At 43.6% G+C, this 21,995-nt stretch overlaps 1 protein-coding gene and 1 pseudogene across 2 annotated transcripts; both read left to right on the top strand.

Moving 5' to 3' along the window:
• Positions 1 to 3,080: 3,080 nt before the first annotated feature.
• Positions 3,081 to 6,388, top strand: zgc:174906 (CARD and Death domain-containing protein). 2 transcript variants are annotated; one of them, XM_029722608.1, is made up of 4 exons: positions 3,081 to 3,332; positions 4,979 to 5,344; positions 5,463 to 5,543; positions 5,666 to 6,388. In XM_029722608.1, exons 2-4 carry the CDS (start codon positions 5,011 to 5,013, stop codon positions 5,956 to 5,958), a joined length of 708 nt encoding a protein of 235 aa, XP_029578468.1. In that variant the 5' UTR covers positions 3,081 to 3,332; positions 4,979 to 5,010; the 3' UTR covers positions 5,959 to 6,388. The 2 variants fall into 2 exon arrangements, with proteins under 2 accessions (XP_029578468.1, XP_029578467.1); XM_029722607.1 differs by having other exon boundaries at positions 4,979 to 5,350.
• A 5,771-nt stretch (positions 6,389 to 12,159) lies between these two features.
• On the top strand, positions 12,160 to 15,386 carry LOC115168854 (cysteine sulfinic acid decarboxylase-like; annotated as a pseudogene).
• The last annotated feature ends 6,609 nt before the right edge of the window (positions 15,387 to 21,995 follow it).

Genomic DNA, 21,995 nt, shown 5'->3' with positions numbered 1-21,995 from the left:
AGGGAGGAAGTTATGTTGTGTAGGATGGGATTAGGGCATACAGGAATGGGATTGAATTGCTCTTTGAAATTGATAGGGTACCATGGTACTGGAATGTGTAATGGCTGTACGGTAGAGGAAACGGTTGAACATGTATTATTATTTTGTGAAATGTACGATGCAGAAAGGGAGAGGTTGTTTGACAGGGTCAGAGAGGTCGGAAGGGAATGGGGATTGGGTGGTATTTTGGGTGGGGGTAATGGGAATAGTGAGGTTTGTAGGGAATTTTTGCATTTTGTTCGAAATCACAGGAAGCTGCTGAGGGGAGGACGGCTCATAATAATAGCTGGAATGGAGCGAATGAAATGGCATCAAATTGATGTATTTGTCACCAACCTCCTGTGTTCGAAATTCAGGGTTAATTAAGAGAATGTTGTGGTATAGACAGTTGGTTACCGGCCTCACACTCCAGTACAGTAGGTGGCGGTGTATGCACCTGTCAGTTGGTTGTGATCCGCCAATAAAACACTCAAAGAAGAAGATTGTACATTTGGAAGAGGGGAAGGAATGTGTCTCGTGATCGAATCTATTCAACAAGCTATAGTGGATGTTGAAAGATGGTCGATTAACTGGGGTTTTAAATTGTCGGTGGCGAAGTCTTGTTGTATGTTCTTCTCGAAGAATAAAGTTGCTGATTGTGATAATATACAGTTATTTCTGTATGGACAGCCTATGAGAAGGGTTTCTAAGTATAAATATTTGGGTCAATGATTCAATGAGCGATATACATGGAAAGATCATGTCATAAATGTTGAAACAAAGTGTAAGAAGGTGGTGCATCTTATGCGCTCGGTCTCTGGTTATGAATGGGGTGCTGACAGACAATCGTTGATGGATATTTATAGAGCTCTGATCAGGACGACAATTGATTACGGGTGTATTGTTTATGGAACTGCGGCGAAATCTTGGCTTCAGAGGCTGGACAGAATCCAGTATACAGCTTTAAGGATATGTATTGGTGAATTTAAATTAACATCTGTATATGCCTTACTAGTGAAAGCAGGTGAGATGCCTTTGGATATACGGCGTAACAAATTGTCATTCGCTTATTGGGTTAGGTTGAAAGGCTGTGAGGTTGAGAATCCCACTGCTACTGTTCTAGATGACTGTTGGGAATATACTAGTAGACAAGGCAGTGGTTTTGGTTGGACAGTTGGAAAGCTTGTTGATGAGAGGGGTTTGAGGGAGTTGGAGATTGGCCCTTCTGTATTGATAGGGGATGTTCCTCCATGGTTACTCCCAGATCCTGTTGTTAATCTAACCTTGGTAGATATAAGGAAAGATTGGTCAGAAGTTAGTGATATAGCGAAACTGTTTGACAATTACATTGGTAGAAGTTTTTATGCTTTTTTACCACTTTTCACAGATGGATCCAATAACCCAGATAGTGGGTGCACAGGAGCAGGTGTTTACATTCCTGAATTTGATGTTGTGGTCTACAATTTCATTCCCTTCCACACCCGAATGTGCTGGGACTGGGTGTAGTAGTGAGAGTCCCAGCACATTCGGGTGTGGAAGGGAATGAAATTGTAGACCAGTTAGCCAAAAGAGCTTTAAAACAAGATATAATATATATTAATGTTCCACTGGGTAGAGGTGAGGCCAGATGTAAGATCAGAGACATTTTGATATATGTGTGGCAGAAGAGATGGGACTCTGAGCCCAAGGGCCAGCATTTATATGCCCTCTAAAGAAAGGTCGGTGGACCAAGATTCAAAGGTCAGATTAGGAAGAAAGAGGTGGTGTTTGCTCGATTGTGCTTAGGTCATTGGTCGATGAAACGGTGGAGCATGTGTCGCTATATTGTTGTAAGTATGTTGAAGAGTGGGAAAGATTGAAGTTTAGGGTCATTGAGGTTGGACGGGTTGGGGGGGTTTGGAAGGGATTTTAGGGATGGGGGAGGGTCAATTAGAAGTTAGTAGGGTTCTTTTTTACTTTTTCAGAAGTACGGAGTTAGGTAGGAGGATTTAGAAATGTTATAAACCGTGATTGACCACACACTCCAGCACAGTAGGTGGCGGCATGCTTCTTTAACATTTGTTTGCAGACCGCCATTATATCATAGAAAAAGAAGATAGTAGTCGCTACAGGGGTCTTCTGGTGGTCCAAACACAACCTCATCCACTTACCCTCGCCTAATGCCCTTGGGGGAATCCCTGTCGCCATCTTGGAGGGTGGTCCAAATGATTAGCCAAGCAAGGGAAGTTTGCAACGTAAGCCCCTCAGCCCTCGTTTTTAGTCGGCTGGGTAGAGTGAAGTTTGTTAGGATCACGAGAGGCGGGCTGGCTTCAATTTTTTTGTGCTCCTGAGGATCAGAAGAAATGTGTGTTGGGTCTCACCCGATTTGATAAGTTTGAAGTGTTGTTTGCATCTCTTAGGAACAGAGCACCCCTCAAGGGGGTTATATCTGGCGTCTCGTGGGAAGTAGATGTTGAAGAGATTGAAAATATTATTGGAGTGATTGATGCACGTCGGATTAATTGTGTGGTGAATGAAGAAAAAGGCATGTCTATCTGTTCTTTTGATATGTAGTCTCTCCCTAATCAAGTGCAGTTAGGGTATATTAACTACAGTGTCAGAGCATTTATCCCAAGACCAATGCATTGTAAAGCTTTTGGTCATGTGTCAAGTGTTTGCAAAGGGAGAAGCCGAGATATCCAAGTTGGGGAAAAGATCATATGTGTTATAAAAGTGATATGTTGCAATTCTGGTGGGAACCATGAAGCCACATCTTTCGAATATCCACAAGGGTGAAAGAGAATGAGGGGGCCAAAATCAGGGCTATCCAGAGCATATCATATGCAGCTGCTGTTAAATGGGTTGAGGGTGTGAATGGGACACTCGAAGAGTCCATGGTGGAAGATAGGCCTTCACTGCAGGGGTTGCCTTTCACCAGCAGGATCCTGACATTTTAAAAGTTAAGAAGGTGGATTTTGTGGCCTTTATAGCTATGGTGATAAATGGTACTGCAAAGATGGAGAGAAGGTCCAGGAAGATAGAAATCATTATGGAAGCGGCAGAGCGGTTTCTGGTACAAGCCGTACCACCCTCTCAGGCCCTAGAGCCTGAGAAGGGAGATATGGGGAATTGAAGGAAGTAGGAGTTGTTTTGCTAAATGTACTATTTTTATTTGGGTGGATTAAGTTACTTTCCCTATCACGTATGGGTTTTCCTTTTACCTTGTTTTGGTTTCAACCCGTCCAGTTGGTGGCGGCAATAGACCCTTTTGGGTTGTAGTCCGCCATCAAACCCACAGAAGAAGAAGGGTCTTCTGGTGTGTTCAAACGTGTCTGGTAAGAAGTTGCATACGATTTTATCATGATAAAATAAAAACATTCAGCTAATGATGTTTTGGTTCTGTGCGTTAAAATGCATTTAGCTCGAGTTAAAGATAGTGGGGAGACTTCCTGCTTACAGACGTCAACAAAACTCTACCAAGACTGCATTATTTAGTTATGGGTATTTCGAGTCTTTTCGATAAGTAACGTTAGCCAACTTGCCGCATTCAAATGCTAGTCGGAACAAAAACATGGACATTTCAGACTTGTTAACTGGTTGTAGTTATACAAGTGTCCTGTTCAAGCAGTTAGCAAGTTGGATATTTCCGAGTTTCCTAGTTCTGACTAGCACCTGCACCCAAATAATAGCCCACAATTACACAGAACAATGTTGTGTGTAATTGCAGTCAAATGTATGGGAGCTGAAATCAGTAAATGCTTAAATCTACCTCGAACGACGAAAAAATGTAATCTCAATTTAAAGCGAAAAAAGTAGGCTACCATTATCAGGTCGTCACGTTCAAATGTTTACCTGGCCAAATTAGCAGTATGCAAATCAGGCAGCCAAATGCTTCAAGGGAGGGCACAGTTGACAACTTCAAATAACATTTTAATTGTCACATGCTTCGTAAACAACAGGTGTAGACAAACAGTGAAACGCTTACTTACCGCCTTTTCCAACAATGCAGAGGGAAAAAAGATAAATAGTTGAAAAATAAAACCCAGAAATTAATATACTAAACAGAAATATAAACGCAACAATTAAAAAGATTTTACTGAGTTAGTTCATATGAAGAAATCAGTCAATTTAAATAAATATGTTAGGCCCTAATCTATGGATTTCACATGACTGGGCATGGATGTGGGCCTGGGAGGGCATAGGCTCATCCACTTGGGAGCCAGGCCCAAGCCAATCAGAATGTGGTTTTCCCTACACAAGGGCTTTATTACAGACAGAAATACTCCTTCCTCAGTTACGTCAGCTGTCCGGGTGGCTGGTCTAAGACGATCCCGCAGGTCAAAAAGCCGGATGTGAAGGTCCTGGGCTGGCGTGGTTACATGTGGTCTGCGGTTGCGAGGCTGGTTGGACATACTGCCTAATTCTCTAAAACAACAGAGGCGGTTTATGGTAGAGAATTGAACATTCAATTCTCTGGCAGCAGTTCTGGTGGACATTCCTGCAGTCAGTATGCCAATTGCACACGACCTTAACTTCAGACATTGTGTTGTGACACAACTGCACATTTTAGTGGCCTTTTATTGTCCCCAGCACCTGTGTAATGATCATGCTGTTTAATCAGCTTCTTGATATGCCACACCTGTTATGTGGATTAATTATTTTGGTAATGGAGAAATGCTCCCTCACAGGGATGTAAACACATTTGTGTACAAAATATGAGCGAAATAAGCTTTTGGTGCATATGGGAAATTTCTGTCTGCTTTTATTTCAGTTCATGAAACATGTTGCGTTTATATTTTTGTTCAGTATAATAACACAAGGAATAAATACACAATCTCTGTAAGCATTTAACTTTGACTATAAGTTTCCAATGAGTTAAATCAAACTATAGGCCTACATTTGATGAGAATGAATGCCAGTTTGCATAACAGCTTTAATTTGCAGATTAAATGATAGCTACTGTAATGCATAATTTTGTCAGGTCCAGCGATATAAGGGGATAGCTAGCTGATCATGGCTGAAGAAGAACCCCTAGGTGGCGCCCAGCAGGTACTGCGTCGTCTGAAGCCCAAGTTGATCGATACTCTAAGTGCAGACCCTGACTTTGTGCTGCAGCATGTAGACTCCCTCAGCCTACTGGCCCGGCATGAGTACAAGCAGGTCAAAGCCCTCACTGACCCATCAAAACAGGCCCAGGACCTTCTGGACCATGTGATCGACAAAGGTCCCACTGCTGCAGAGCAGCTTCTGCAGCTCCTGAGGGGCAAAGAAATGCAGGATACGTTTCCCAACCTTCTGTTCCTCAAGGAACTGACAGTGAATGATCAAAGAGCTGCAGGTGAAAAAGGTACAGGTACCGTACTCATCTCTTTAGACTCACCTGGGGGATGGTGTCGCCCCTCTATTACCATATTTACTGTACTGAAAAATTATGCCTTTTTAAATCATGTTTTTTGTTTTTCTAGGGGGAAATGAAAATACCAGAAAGAGAAGACAAACATTTGAGTCCGAAGAGAACCTTCCCGCTAAACAGACATGCAAGGATGGTGAGTTGACCCTCTTGAAACAAGGGAATATAGGGTATAATTTAATTCAAAATGTTCGAATGTTGACTGTCTAGTGACAGTCTGTCTGGTGTTTCATATTGGACCCGTCTGTTGCTGAGCAGGCTCTAAGATGGTGGTGGAGAAGGATCTGATGCGTGTGGCTAAAAATATCGGTCGCTCCTGGAGGGCAATTGGTACAGGGGCCCTAGACATCCCCTCTGTCAAGCTGGATCAGATCCTGGAGGACTATCCACACAGCCATGTGGACCGTGTGTTCGCCATGCTACGCTACTGGAGCACACTGAAGCGGCATGAGGCCACTGCGGCCAATCTCCACTCCCTGCTCAGCCAGGACGACTGGGCCTTGCCACCAAACAGCATTGACTTTCTCCTGGACCCCATCTTAGACCCTTAGCAGTCTGGCCTTACTACTAACCCTTAGCTACTATTGCATCATTTCCACTGCAGGGATTTACCACAGTGCTTGGCCTCAGACTTTAGTGTTTCCATGGTTGAGGTTTAGTGGGGAAAGGACATAACCGTTGGGATGTAAATCCAGGTGTTCTGCATGGTAACTCAACGTCTTTACCATTAGACCAGGAGGAAATCCTCATGGTCAGACTGGGTGACAATTGGTCTTACTTTTATTTTGTTATTTTTTTTACCAGATCAGCTTTAAAAAAAAACATCTCTTTTATACGTTTGTTTTGCATCATCTCTTGTTTTGTAAATATATACTACCGTTCAAAAGTTTGGGATCACTTAGAAATGTCCTTGTTTTTTAAAGAAAAGCACAATTTAGCAGAAATAGTGTAGATGTTGTAAATGACTATTGTAGCTGGAAACGGCAGATTTTTTAATGGTATATCTACATAGGCGTACAGAGGCCCATTATCAGCAACCATCACTCCTGTGTTCCAATGGCACGTTGTGTTAGCTAATCCAAGTTTATCATTTTAAACGGCTAATTGATCATTAGAAAACCCTTTTACAATTATGTTAGCACAGCTGAAAACTGTTGTCCTGATTAAAGAAGCAATACAACTGGCCTTCTTTAGACTAGTTGAGTATCTGGAGCATCAGTTTAATACTTTTTTGCTGATTCCATATGTGTTATTTCATAGTTTTGGTGTCTTTGCTATTATTCTACAATGTAAAAATAAAGAAAAACCCTTGAATGAGTAGGTGTGGCCAAACTTTTGACTGGTTCAGTGTGTGTGTGTGTGTGTGTGTGTGTGTATGTATGTATATATGTATATATGTGTGTGTGTGTGTATATATATATATATATATATATATATACTGCTCAAAAAAATAAAGGGAACACTAAAATAACACATCCTAGATCTGAATGAATGAAATAATCTTTACATAGTTGAATGTGCTGACAACAAAATCACACAAAAATAATCAATGGAAATCCAATTTATCAACCCATGGAGATCTGGATTTGGAGTCACACTCAAAATTAAAGTGGAAAACCACACTACAGGCTGATCCAACGTTGATGTAATGTCCTTAAAACAAGTCAAAATGAGGCTCAGAAGTGTGTGTGGCCTCCACGTGCCTGTATGACCTCCCTACAACGCCTGGGCATGCTCCTGATGAGGTGGCGGATGGTCTCGTGAGGGATCTCCTCCCAGACCTGGACTAAAGCTCCTGGACAGTCTGTGGTGCAATGTGGCGTTGATGGATGGAGCGAGACATGATGTACCAGATGTGCTCAATTGGATTCAGGTCTGGGGAACGGGCGGGCCAGTCCATAGCATCAATGCCTTCCTCTTGCAGGAACTGCTGACACACTCCAGCCACACGAGGTCTAGCATTGTCTTGCATTAGGAGGAACCCAGGGCCAACCACACCAGCATATGGTCTCACAAGGGGTCTGAGGATCTCATCTCGGTACCTAATGGCAGTCAGGCTACCTCTGGCGAGCACATGGAGGGCTTTGCGGCCCCCCAAAGAAATGCTACCCCACACCATGACTGACCCACCGCCAAACCGGTCATGCTGGAGGTGTGTGTGTGTGTATTTTTGCGTCACACTGTCATCTGATTGCCACGTCACTATTCAACTCTCATTGTCTTCCTTCATTAGACTATGGGACAACTACAGAACCTTCCCCCAATGATCTGCTGTGCCTGAATGAACCACTTCTGGACCACAGACAGGGCCAGCACTTCCTAACCCAGGCTTTAAGTCGTCATGGAGGAGGTGCTGTGTAAGGGCACAGACATCAATGAGAATGTCTCACATCCCCGCTTCACCTTATATAGTTGTCTGTCTAACCATTGTCTTACCCCAGATAGCGCAACGACCATCTGCATTGATAGTTCATGGCAACGCAGTCACTTTAGAATGACTCCTGTTGAAAGATAACTCTGTTTAACCTGTAACCTTCCTGCATTTTGTCCATTTGAAATCAATCACTTTTTGACAGCATCCCTTCTGATTTAAAAATAACTTTCCTTACATGTTTGCCCATGGATGAAGTGGTCAGAAAGTGACTTTTTGGACCTGAATGACAAAACATTCAGGAGGTAAAGATGATCAAAGTTGACCGAATTTGCATACCACACCAAACCATGAGACAGCCATGTCTTCATCGCTGGAAAAGATAAATGGTTGAGTTTGAGATCATTTAAAAGCTTACAGTGTTGTCAACAATTGTATTATTTCTTGAAATGTTTTGTTTTTAAGTAAAAATTATTTCATTTCAATGGTGTACCAGCTAAATTACACTGGTCTGAATTACAGGTCCATTCTATGAATTGTATTTATATTATTTAAATGACACCCACCCTGTATTCAAGAGCATGTTGTGTCTCAACCGATGGCGGGACACAACACAAAAACCTTAGATTATGTCAAATAGGGTCTAAACTACAGCATATGTGAATATGAAAAAAATCTTGAGTTTACACGTTTTAGATAATTTACGTTAAAGGTTAAAAAATGACCATTTTTATTCAAAAAGATTTTTCCCCAGAAATTATAAAATAGTTTAGCAAAAAACAATTAGGAACCACAGGGCATTGGGCTAAGTACTGGTAAATTAACTGATATATTCCCACCTGATTGTTTGCATTACAATCAAACCTTGGAGGTACACATTACCCAGAGCTGTATTTTCAGGGGTTTCTTGTGCTTGTTATACCCGGGCTACAGGTGTGTGAGTGGCGGGAGCCGGAGGAGTTGGCTGCTCTGCTGGATCTGGAGCTGAGAGAGAACGGGGAGTCCCAGCACCAGCTGCTGCAGAGAGTACGGGCCGTAGCCAAGTACAGCGTCAAGACCAGTAAGTCCCCCACAGCCCAAGCTCTGGTCCAGGGTTTTAGGGCGGTTTGCTATCGCTGAGCCTTCCTTCACTAATAAGCAAGCACTAACGCCCTGGACCAGAGCTACCCCAACCCCACAGGGAAACATAGACAGGGGGAGATGAGTGTGGTTCTGGTTACAGTTGATTCTTGGTATGCAATCGCTTAGAACTGTCCTGAATCTCTCTCCAGATCCTCCGCATTTCATCAATCAGCTTTCTGCAGGGGTGGAATACCATGTCTTGACAGTGCGATTCCTTACGGAGGCTCTCAACACTAGCCAGTAGGAGAGAGCAATATATGCATATATACCATACATACCATATACACTTCCCTATGTATTTATTTGGACTGTGAAGCTAAAACTATACTGCAGCATTTTAGATTTGAGGGCATTTTCATTCATATCTATTTTACTGTTTAGAAATGAAAGCACTTTTTGCATCTGGTCCCCCCCATTTGAAGATGTCATAAGTATTTGGACAAATTCACTTAAAGTGTTTTAAATTCAGTAAAACGTTTGTAGTATTTGGTTCTATATTCCTACCCTCGCAATGACTACATCAAGCTTGTCAAATACAATTTCATTTGATTCGTCACATGCTTCGTAGACTAACAGTGAAATGCTTACTTAACAGGACTACATATGGCGAGTAGAAAATAGCATGACAAAATATAGCGAGTAGAAAATAACATAACTATATATAGCGAGTAGAAAATATGCAGTTGTGGGTGAACAGGGAGTACAGGAGGGACCTAAGCACGCACCCCTGAGGGGCCCCCGTGTTGAGTGTCAGCGTGGCGGAAGTGTTGTTGCCTATCCTCACCACATGGGGGCGGCCCGTCAGGAAGTCCAGGATCCGGTTGCAGAAGGTGTTGTTCAGTCCCAGGGACCTTAGCTTAGTGATGAGCTTGTGACTCTCCAAACTTGTTGGATGCATTTGCAGTTTGTTTTGGTTGTGTTTCTGACAATTTTGTGCCCAATAGAAATTAATGGTAAATAATGTATTGAGTCATTTTGGAGTCCCTTTTATTGTAAATAAGAACAGAACATGTTTTTGAATCTCCCCTGTTAGCATGTTTTGGGGATATGATATTTGTGCCTCTGTAACTTTCTCACACAGCATATTGGGCACAACATAATCCAAAACGCAAGCAAAACAAACTGCAAATACATCCAACAAGTTTGTAGAGTCACAAGCTTGATGTAGTCATTGTGCGGTAGGAATATGGGACCAAATACTCAACTCAACTAAACTAAATGTAATGTACTACAAGTGAACTTGTCCAAATACTTATGACACCTTCAAATGGGGGGACCAGATGCATAAAGTGCTTTCATTTCTAAATGGTAAATAGATATGTAAGAAAATACCCTCAAATAAAAAGTGATGATGTTCTGTTAAACATTTGATCTCAAATCCAAAATGCTGGAGTTCAGAGACAAATTAAATGTTTTCGCTTCACTGTCCAAATAAATACGGATTTATTTGGACAGTGAAGATAACTTTTAATTTGTCTCTACATTCCAGCAATATAGTATATACCACAACATATGTTATGATATGAAGAGACTTGTGATTGACTGTTGTACAATTCCCTTTACAGGTATACCTATGAGGTAGCTCCAGTGTTTGTCCTGATGGAAGACGAGGTCCTCGCCAAACTACGTTCTCTGGTTGGGTGGACAGAGGGAGATGGCATCTTCTGCCCAGGCGGCTCTGTGTCTAACATGTATGCCATGAACGTGGCACCATACCACACCTTCCCAGAAGTGAAACTAAAGGGACTGTGGGCCCTCCCTCCACTGGCTGTCTTCACATCTCAAAAGTTGGGGTGAAAATGGACAGTATGGTTGAAGTAATACAATATTCAATTTCCCATTCATTCATTATACCCAAACTTTCATCCAGAGCCACTACTCTGTGACGAAAGCAGCTGCATTTCAGGGCATTGGGACAGAGAATGTGTTCCAGATCAAAGTGGATGATCGGTAAAGTGACCGGAATCATTCTTTCTTTGTGACCCTCTTGTCAGTCATCTCATTATCATCACATGCATATACTGAGTATACAAAACATTAAGAACATCTTCTCTTTCCATGACATAGACTGACCAGGTGAATCCAGGTGAAAGATATGATCCCTTATTGATGTCACCTGTTAAATCCACACCAGTCAGTATAGATGAAGGGGAGAAGACATTTTTAAGGATTTTTAAGCTTTGAAACAATTGAGACTTGGACCGTGTATATGTGCCATTCAGAGGGTGAATGGGCAAGACAAAATGCCATTGACCAGGGTATGGTAGTAGTTTCCAGGTGCACTGGTTTGAGTGTGTCAAGAACAACGACGCTGCTGGGTTTTTCCACGCTCAACAGTTTCCTGTGTGTATCAAGAATGGTCCACTACCCAAAGGACATCCAGCCAACTTGACACAACTGTGGGAAGCATTGGAGCCAACATGGACCAGCATCCCTGTGGAATGCTTTAGACACCTTGTTGAGTCCATGCCCCAATTAATTGAGGCTGTTCTGACGGCAAAAGGGGGTGCAACTCAATATTAGGAAGGTGTTCTTAATGTTTTGTACAGTCCTTGTACATCATTTACAGATTTGAACAAGTGTTCTCTGTTGTCTTACAGGGGTTGCAAGATTCCAGAGGACCTTGATGAGAAAATTGAGCTGGCGAAATCACAAGCAAGTTTACTGTTTACCATGAAGTGTTAATACATTCAGAAATGTTATGTGCTGTGATATACAATAAGGGAAACAAAACCTTAAATAAGAACATAAGTGTGTTTTGTAACAAAGGAATAGGGAAGGGAAAGGGGATACCTAGTCAGTTGCGCAACTGAATGCATTTAACGAAATGTGTCTTCCGCATTTAACTCACCCCTCTGAGTCAGTTTGCCTGCCTGCAAAGTTGTGTAGTTGTGGTTTGCTGATAGACTACTAGGAATTGCCGGTAGACTACTAGGAACTCACTAGATCCTAGTAGATCATTTACACCAGGGCTGCCTAGCCCTGTTCTTGGAGAGCTACCCTCCTGTACTGTCCTATAGGATGGTACCTCTGCTGGAACTGGGTTGGGCAGCCCTGGCTCTTTCTCCATTTGTCTATCTGCGATTCCTTGCATCCTCTCTCCTCGCCTCCTTCACAACCAAATTGGAGGAGAAGTTCCAAGGTCCCTCCTCTCGGACCTTCTTCTCCAATGCCTTTTGAGAAGGAGGCGGACAGAGGATGAAAGATGAATTGAGAAAGAGCCCCAGATGTACACACTACATACCAGAAATAAAGATGAAAGGACATCTTTCATTACCCCTCTCTTCCACCAGGAGGCATTCCCAATCCTGCCACCTCAGGGACAACTGTACATGGAGCCTTTAACCCACTAGAGCCCATAGCTGACATCTGTGACAGACAGGGGTTGTGGATGCATGTAGATGTGAGTTCTTAAAGTGACGTTTCACTCTACACTCAAACGTTGGCAGATGTTTTCACACAACAGTGATCTAATGTGGAGATGAAGTGCAAGTCCGATGCCATCGGTTATGTAGATCCATCCAACTGTACGCCCCAATCTCAAACAAAGATAGCCAGTGCCACAGTCTAATTTAATTTGGGAGGGTGACCATTTTGAGCTGAAGAATAGACTGGTGTTCTCTTGTTGTTTGACACAGGCAGCTTGGGGAGGGAGTGTCCTTTTCTCAAAGGAACATAGACATCTCATGAGAGGAATTGAAAGGTGTGAGTCTGGTCAGGTGCATACTTTTGCCTACGGTGGTTGGGATTCAAACTAATGTCCAGAATGCAATAATGTGTTTGTGATCAGAGCCGATTCAATGACTTGGAATCCACACCAAAATGCTGCTGACGGGCTTGCAGTGTTCAGCCATTCCGCTCAAGGATACCATGGTAAGACAACACCTTCTTACCAGACATTTTATTTCCATGTTAATTTGTCTCCTCTTCATTCTTATTCTTCAGCGAAACCTCAGAATCTGTTCCCCTTTTCCACAGAGCCTTTTGAAGCATTGCCACAGCGCAAATGCAACCTAGCTGTTCCAGCAGGATAAGTTCTATGACATGAGTCTGGACACAGGGGACAAGTCGATACAGTGTGGCCGTAAGGTAGACTCTATAGCTGTGGTTGATGTGGAAAGCAGTGGGCTCACATGGCTTGGCAGAGCGTGTAAACAGGGCTTTCGCCCATACAAGGTACAACCACATAGCCCGTAGGCTATATCTTCATGGGTATTGGGTACAACCCCATGGCTCCAGTTCTAAATAAAACAACTCAATCTCCTCATCATAGATGTCTCAATTAAAGATTTTAATAGAATATATGTCAATGAATGTTTTACATTTAATATAATGACTAATTGGTGTTGTCTGTCCCATAGTTATCTGGTAGAGGAGATGCAGAAATGAGAAGGGTTTCAACTTATAGGAAAGGTAAGGTTTTATTAAATAGTACTGGTCCCATTGAACAGCCTGAGTTTGTGAACGTGTGTTTCCGGTTCATACCACCCAGCTTGAGAGGAAAGGAGAACAGTCCAGATTATCAAACCAGATTGTCAGAGGTTGGTGTATGAAGTAGTTTACTGTGATGACAATATTTTTACCTAAATTTGTCAACTTAACCTCTATGGGCTATGTGGGACGCAAGCGTCCCACCCCTGGTACACCCTATCAACAACAGGTGAAATATCAAGAGCGCCAAATTTGAAAACAATTAAATGTCATAATTCAAATTTCTCAAACATACAACTATCTTACACCCTTTGAAAGATAAACATCTCCTTAATCTAACCACGTTGTCCGATTTCAAAAAGGCTTTACGGCGAAAGCATAAAGTTAGATTATGTTAGGACAGTACATTGAAAATAGCTGTGTGTAATGTTTTGTCAATGCAAAGACACGCGTCACCAAAAGCAGAAAACCAGCTAAAATTATGCACTAACCTTTGACAATCTCCATCAGATGACACTCCTAGGACATTGTTAGACAATACATGCATTTTTTGTTCTATCAAGTTCATATTTATATCCAAAAACAGCGTTTTACTATGGCGTTGATGTTGAGGAAATCTTTTCCCTCCAATACCGCCAGTCAAATCAGCACAACAAATTAAATAATTACTATTCGAAAACATTGGTAAAATATTATATTGTCATTCAAAGAATTATAGATTTACATCTCTTGAACGCAACCGGATTGCCAGATTTAAAAATAACCTTACTGGGAAATCACACTTTGCAATAATCTGAGCACTGCGCCCAGAAAAATACGCTTTGCGATACAGACTAACCGCCATGTTGGAGAGATCTAAAATCGAAAATACTATGTAAATAATCCATTACCTTTGATTCTCTTCATCAGATGTCACTTCCAGGAATCCCAGGTCCATAACAAATGTAGTTTTGTTCGAAAAAGCTCATAATTTATGTCCAAAAAGCTCCGTGTTGTTAGCACATGATCTAAGCCCGCCGGACTTGTCTTCATGAAAGAGGGGAGAAAAAATATTTACGTTCGTACAAAAATGTCAAACGTTGTATAGCATAAATCATTAGGGCCTTTTTCAACCAGAACATGAATAATATTCAAGGCGGACGATTGCATTCTCTTTTAAAACGTATTGGAACGAGAGTACCCAACATGAACTCGCGCGCCAGAGTCTTAGCGGCCACCACCGTTCCAAGGCTCTTGTTCGTTCAGTTCTCACAGTAGAAGACTCAAACAACTTTGTAAAGATTGGTGACATCTAGTGGAAGCCATAGGAAGTGCTCAACGATTAATAAGCCCCTGTGTGTTTCAATGGCATAGGCTTAAAGGTAATTCAACACATCAGGTATCTACTTCCTGTCAGAATTTGTCTCAGGGTTTTGACTGCCATATGAGTTCTGTTATACTTACAGACACCATTCAAACAGTTTTAGAAAATTCAGTGTTTTCTATCCAAACCTGAACAATAATATGCATATCCTAGCTTCTGAGTTGGTGTAGGAGGCAGTTAAAAATGGGCACATATTTTTTTCAAAATTCTCAATACTGCCCCCTATTTAAGATAGTATAATACAGTGTTTGGATGACATAATTCTTTGATCTTCTCACTCACTAGGTGGGTCCAGTGATCAAGGAGCGAATGATGAAGCAGGGGACCATGATGGTGGGCTACCAGCCTCAGTGTGGACGAGTCAACTTCTTCCGCATGATAGTTGTCTCCCCGCAACTCTCCCGACAAGATATGATCTTCTTTCTAGATGAGATTGAGAGGGTAGGGAATGATCTCTGATAGTCATCATTACCAAGATATTGTTTTGTCACTGTCTTTCATCTTGAGACTCTCAGCATCAGACGTCTGTCTGTTTTTTTGGTCTGTTTAAAAAAATCTATATTATTACTAGGCTACTTTTTAATGCTCATTAGTCTACTCTAATGGCACTGAGTGAAGAGAAAGATGCCCTACAGATGCCGTACAAAGTGTCTGAAATGGTATGTGGCACAGCAATAAACCTAATCCATGTATATTGTATGGCCTTCTATATGTTCATGTAGCCTAGAACATGATGATTTTAGGGGATTCTTATGAGAGAAATTCCCACTGTAGAGCGATAAAAGGTGTGATGGGTCCGCACTCAAAAAGATGTTGCATAAAGCTTACTTCATTACTTTGCAGCCTTCTTCAGGGTGTAGGTACAAATCTTGCCAGTTGATGTATGACGCCTTGTGGCGGCCATGTTGGAAGACCAATGCATCAATTATTTTGACAACAATAGCGGAGTGGCTACCCCAAGCTGCATGATAACAGTGCTTAAAACTAGTTGATTGTCACCACAGTCAATTTCTGTGCAGTATTTTGCTGCTCTAACAAGGCAGGAAAGACAACAGGGAAAAAAAGACTTCTATAGATTACTCGCTATCATGAAACCCAAAGGAGAAAAGACTCAAGAACTGTCAGAAAAGCGAAGAAACCTTTTTGCCCGTAAAGACCGGAACCCACTGGTAAGTCTCATCGATTTCGAGTTTAAGTTTAGCTGTTATGCTAACCAAGTGCATACCAGAGATGGCCAACCTTGTTCCACTGATCTACTGGGTGAGCAGAGTTCTATTCCAGCCCAGCAATAGTACTTCATTATCAACTATACTGAACAAAAATATAAACGCACATTTTTAACTGGGTTACAGTTCAGTTAAAGGAAATCAGCCCCCCCCCACCTCCTCAGACGATTCACAGGGGAAGAAGCCGAATGTGGAGATCCTGGGCTGGAGTAGTTACACGTGGTCTGTGATTGTGAGGCCGGTTGGACCTACTGCCAAATTCTCTAAAACAACGTTGGAGGCAGTTTGTGGTAGAGAAATTAACATTCAATTCTCTAGCAACAGCGCTGATGGACATTCCTGCAGTCAGCATGCCAATTGCATACTCCCTAGACAAGTGGCATTGTGCTGTGACAAAACTGCTAATTTTAAAGTGGCCTTTTATTGTCCCCAGCACAAGGTGTACCTGTGTAACGATCATGCTGTTTTAATCAGCTTATTGATGTGGATGGATTATCTCGGCAAAATATAAATGCTCACTAACAGGGATGTAAACAAATTTGTGCACAAAATGAGAGAAATAATATTTGGGGATTTTTTATTTCAGCACATGAAACGTTTATATTTTTATTCCGTGTAATTAGGTTTGATACATGGAATCAGGTGTGTTAGTGCTGGGCTGGAACAGAAGCAGACCAACGCTGCTGGGTGTGCATGCTCCAGTTTTATATGTATTTTTTTATTGTTAATATAGGTACTGTGGCAGACCAGGGGGTTTGATCAAGATGTTTACACAGATCAGACAAGGGTGTTTATATAAAACAAAGAAAATAAAAATCGGTCTCTCCAGGAGACCTCTTCCGGGTTACCGTGTTCTAGGCTCCAGGGAATACTGTCTCCTCTGGGGTAGAACACTGAGCCCCTCGGATCTAGCAGACCGTGAGGACATATCCGGTAGCAACCTCTCACTACCTCAAACCCTCCCGTGTGCTACCCTCCCGTGTGCTGCCCTCCTGGCAGCTTAAGGGGCCATGTACGGCTGGTGAGCAATCAGCCACTTGATTACTCACCAGCCTCAAATCAGACCCAGTTAGTCCTTGACCCGTTGAGACCTGGCACATCCAGCAGAGGGCGCCACCGCTGCATGATGTAGACTCCGTCTGTCACCAGGCCTCGACGAGTCTTCCCCTGATGGCTTGTCTGCAGTACTGCGTCTGTCACCAGGCCTCGACGAGTCCTCTCTTCCCCCCCCCCCTTCGCACTGACGACCGCCCCCTCCCCGACAGGGCTATGTACGTCTCCCTTCTCGATAGGGCATTCACGTTCCCGTGCTTCTCCCCTGACCTGTGCACAACAGAAAAAGAGAAGCATTGAAGGGAAGATAACTACCTGGTGACTCGATCGTTCGTGTCCCTTCCCTTGGCCATCCAGACCAGGGGAGCATGGTCTGTGACCAGGGTGAAGTGGGTGCCCAACAGGTATTACTAAAGAGTCTAGCGCCCACTTCTCCGCTAGACACTCTTTTCCCATCGTGTACCTGGGTCAGGACGGCCCCTGGAAGCCACTTCGGCCTCATCTGACCACTTCACTGTTTTCAGGAGGTGGGCCCTGGTCAGATCGGTAAAGGGGGAGGCTATAGCTGCAAAGTTGGGGATAAACCAGCTATAGTATCCAGCCAGCCCCAGGAAGAACCGATCTCTTGGTACGGGCCAGTCACAAACCACCTGGACCTCCCTCTCCTGGGGCTTGATGTTCCCCCATCCAATCAGATACCCCAGGTACTCCACTTCCTTGAACTCCAGCTTGCATTACTTGGGATTCAATGTCAACCCGGCTTGCCTAAACGCGTCCAGTACCACCTGGAGGCGCTTCAGGTGCTCTTCCCAACCTTGGCTGTGGACGATGTCATCCAAATAGATCGCTGCATACTGTTGGTGGGGTCGGAGGAGTCGGTCCATCAGGCGCTGGAACATGGGCGGGGCTCCATGGAGACCGAACGGGAGGACTAGGTATTGGTATAAGCTGTCCGGTGTCGAGAATGCCGTCTTCTCCAGGGGGGAGGCTGCCAAGGCTACCTGCCAATATCCCTTGGTCAAGTCCAGGGTGCTGATGTACCTGGCCTTTCCCAACCGGTCGATGAGCTCGTCCACCCTCGGCATGGGGTAGGCGTCGAAAAACTGATGTCGTTCACCCCCTGGAAGTCATTGCAGAAACAGAGACTACTGCCAGGTTTGGGCACCAACATGATAGGGCTGCACCATGCGCTGTGGGAAACCTTGATGTTCCACCTCCTGCTGCGCGGCCTTCTGTCGGGCCTTGGGGATCCGGTATGGCCTCTTTTGTACCATTTCTCCGGGCCGGGTGCGGACGTGGTGTTCAAAGAGGGTCGTTCCGATTTGACTGTGGTGTCCCAATCCCTGAGCTCCCGGAGCGCTTGCTTCTGGGCCGGTCCGAGGTCTTCATTGCTCGGGACCACCACTGCTCCTGTCGATGTCCCGGGTTTTGACCGCAACACGGCCAAGGCTGTCCTCAAGTGCCACCTCGTCAATAGGTTCACATGGTAAATCTGTTGGGGTTTCCGTCTCCCTGGCACCCACCACTATCTGGCAGCTCCCTTGTGGCATCAAGATGGTTGCCTGCCCGGTCAAATACCTCTTGGTGTCGCCGTGGACACAGGAGATGGACATCACCATGGTCGCTCGGATGGGCCAGCAGGCACGCTAGTATGAGTGTTATCCAACAGAGCGTGTCATGACCGTCGACTTGGGCCCAACAGGAGGTGACGTAGTGTACTGCATGGCCCTGCTCGTTTCCGGGGCCCGCTGGTGGAATTGACTTCTCTCGACCCCGGCAATTCCATGCGAGGTGTCCCCGGGCGCCACACTCAAAACACCTCCTTTGGTCTTCATCCACCTGGGGTCGGCAGCGGGTCGACTCTCCCCCGGCTGTCTCTCCGTGGGTCTGCAGTCCTTTAGCCCGGCTGACTGTCGGATTGGAGAGTGCGGTAGTGGTGTCATCCTTCCCCTCCGACGGATACCGGACTCGGCCTGCGTCCCCTTCAGCAGGGCCTCGGTATTCTGGTGCTTCTCCACAGCTCCCAAGAGGTCCTCCAAAGTCTGGGGCGCACGTAGGCTCTCCGCCCTCATGTTGTGAGGTAGCGCCCGTAAGAAGCAATCCATGACCACTTTGTTGATTACCAGGCGGGTGGCTATGTCGGTTAGGAGCTATGCCCTGGTGATGTACAGTAGGTCGCTCATCTGGGCTCGGGGGAAGCTTCGCCACAAACCTCCAGTTGGGCTCAACGGGCCAGGCTGTACCCGTAGCGGCTGAGTACCTCCCTCTTGACACAGTCGTAGTTAGCCGCCTGTTCGGTGATGAGGTTATAATACGCCTTTTGGGAGTCTCCGGGCAGAAACAGGGCCAGCAGACTCTCCCACTTCGCCTTGGGTCATCCTTCTCGGAGTGCTGTCCATTCAAACGTGCAGAGGTAAGTCTCGACGTCTTCCGGACTTCCTAAAGCAGGTGGAAATTCTGTAGATGCTGTTCTTCCAGCGTTCATTCTTGAATGTCCTGTTGCGCTTGTTGGGCCCAAACGAACTGAGCTATCAACTTGTCTATGCTGTTACTGCTTTCACATCAACCCTGGTCTGCCCGCATTCTCCATCACTTGTGGCAGACGAGGGGGTTTGATCAAGACGTTTACACAGATCTGACAGGAACACAAGTGTGATGCCTCAGTTTCAAAGGTGTTAATTTAAAACAATAAAGAAAAATAAAATCGGTCTCCTCCAGGTTCCGGGTTACCGCCTTCTGGGCTCCGGGAAATGCTGTCTCCTCTGGGGTAGAACACAGAGCCCCTTGGTTCTAGCATGCGGCCGTCTATCCGGTAGTAACCTCTCACTACCTCCAACCCTCCAGTGTGCTGCCTTCCTGGCAGCTTTATGGGCCCTGTACGGCTGGTGAGCAATCAGCCCTTGATTACTCACCAGCCTCAAATTTGTTCTGAGTCCATTTCAATGCTTAAATCACATCAGAAGAGTTATGGAGTGAGAAATGTGCCGGTCTAGCAATGGTTATGTGCTGTTGCTGCTAATTTCATGGCAAAGTTTGCAAATAACAAATGCTATACAGTGCTTCTGCCAGGTAAGCCTACTTTACAGTTAACATTTAATTGAGAAGGCTTTGGGGAAAGTATTTCTATCAGCCCACAAGATGGTTACACACAGAGTGATAAACAAATGCGGGCACCACAGACAGACGGGCAATACTGCTGGAAATTAATTGACAGATATTTTGATAGGTTTGGCTTTGAAAGACAATAGCGGCCAACCAGGGTTGGGATAATAGCAATTTTGCGTTGATTAGATAGCAGCTGGGAGCTTGTGGTTTCTGATTATTGTTTATGACAGTTTGCGGTGGTACACTTGAAAATTGGAAGTAGTTTCGGAACTGTTTGGCGATCTACTCAAAGGTGGGCTGCAGGCTACTGGTAACTCACGATCGAACTGTTGGAGACCCCTAATATCCTGTTGAGGATCTTATCCCGATCTTATCCCGGTATTGGGATTCATTGTCATGTGACCATGGCGGGGAATTCAAAACTGCAAGAGTAATCATTTCAAATACTCAAATAATCAACTATTTTCCTCCATTTGAAAGATGTATCTCCTAAATCTAACCACGCTGTCCGATTTTCAAAGAGGCTTTACGGAGAATGCATAAAGTTAGGTTATGTTAGGAGTACATTGACAATAGCTGTGTGTAATGTTTATCCAATTCAAAGAAGGGCATCAACAGACAGAAAACTAGCTAGAATTATGCACTTACCTTTGACAATCTGCATCAGATGACACTCATAGGACATTATGTTATACAATACATGCATTTTTAGTTCCATCAAGTTCATATTTATATCCAAAAACAGCATTTACAGTCGCGGTGAAATTCAGAATTTTTTTCGGCTCGAATGCTCCCAGTGAATCCAGCATTACAAATCACGGAATTACTATTCGAAAACATTGGTAAATTATAATATTGTCATTCAAAGAATAATATATTATCATCTCGTAATTGCTACCGAATGGCCAGATCTCAAAATAACTTTACTGGGAAATCACATTTTGCAATAAACGGGGTACTATGCTAAGAACAATAAGCTAAGCTATAAGCTAAGCTATACAGTTAGCATCATCTAATATCGATAATAACATTGTAAATATCCCCTTACCTTTGATTATCTCCATCAGAAGGCACTGCCAGGAATCACAGGTCCAGAACAAATGTGGTTTCTTTTGACAAAGTTCATAATTTATGTCCAAATAACACCAAGTAGTTAGCGTTCAGTAGGCTGGGTGGGGGTGTAAAGTCACGCTGAAAAGCTAAAAAAAAAACTAGTAAATAGCCTTCCCTGTAGCTAGAGCAGTAAATAGCCTTCCCTGTAGCTCAGTTGGTAGAGCATGGTGTTTGCAACACCAGGGTTGTGGGTTCGATTCCCACGGGGGGCCAGCGCAGAAAAAAAAAAAGTATGATATGTATGAAATTGTATGAAATGTATGCATTCACTACTGTAAGTCGCTCTGGATAAGAGCGTCTGCTAAATGACTAAAAATGTAAATGTAAAATGTAAATAATCTATTTATGTTCGTTCAAACATGTCAAACGTTGTTTAGCATTAATCTTTTGGTCCATTTTTAACGTGAAACATCAGTAATATTTTCACACAACCTATCAAGTGTCTAGATAAACGATTATGACAAACACACTCTTCTCAGATTTATGCGCAGGCGCAAAAAATGAAGTGATGACGTGTCAACTTCCAAGCATTCTAATTCGGTCTGTATTCATCACAGATGCTTCAAACAACTTTATAAAGATCGTTGACATCTAGTGGAAGCCGTAGGAGTTGCGAACTGAATCCTTTCTCACTATGGTATCTATAAAACAATGACACTAAATAGTAGTCACAAAATTCACATTTTTTTAAATCTATTTTTCACAGGTTTTTGCCTGCAATATGAGTTTTGTTATACTTAGACACCATTCAAACTGTTTTAGAAAATTCAGAGTGTTTTCTATCCAAACCTGAACAATAATATA

This window comes from Salmo trutta, chromosome 30, assembly GCF_901001165.1.
Source record: "Salmo trutta chromosome 30, fSalTru1.1, whole genome shotgun sequence".
NCBI lineage: Eukaryota > Metazoa > Chordata > Actinopteri > Salmoniformes > Salmonidae > Salmo > Salmo trutta.
The sequence above is the reverse complement of the archived record's forward strand: the minus strand, read 5'-3'. Positions and strand labels throughout refer to the sequence as shown.

Bases quoted from the DNA above. Each gene is read 5' to 3' on its own strand.
- zgc:174906 (XM_029722607.1), top strand. From the start codon at position 5,011: ATGGCTGAAGAAGAACCCCTAGGTGGCGCCCAGCAGGTACTGCGTCGT. The intron at 5,351-5,462 runs GTACCGTACTCA...TTGTTTTTCTAG, and splicing joins TGCAGGTGAAAAAGGTACAG to GGGGAAATGAAAATACCAGA. The intron at 5,544-5,665 runs GTGAGTTGACCC...GTTGCTGAGCAG, and splicing joins TAAACAGACATGCAAGGATG to GCTCTAAGATGGTGGTGGAG.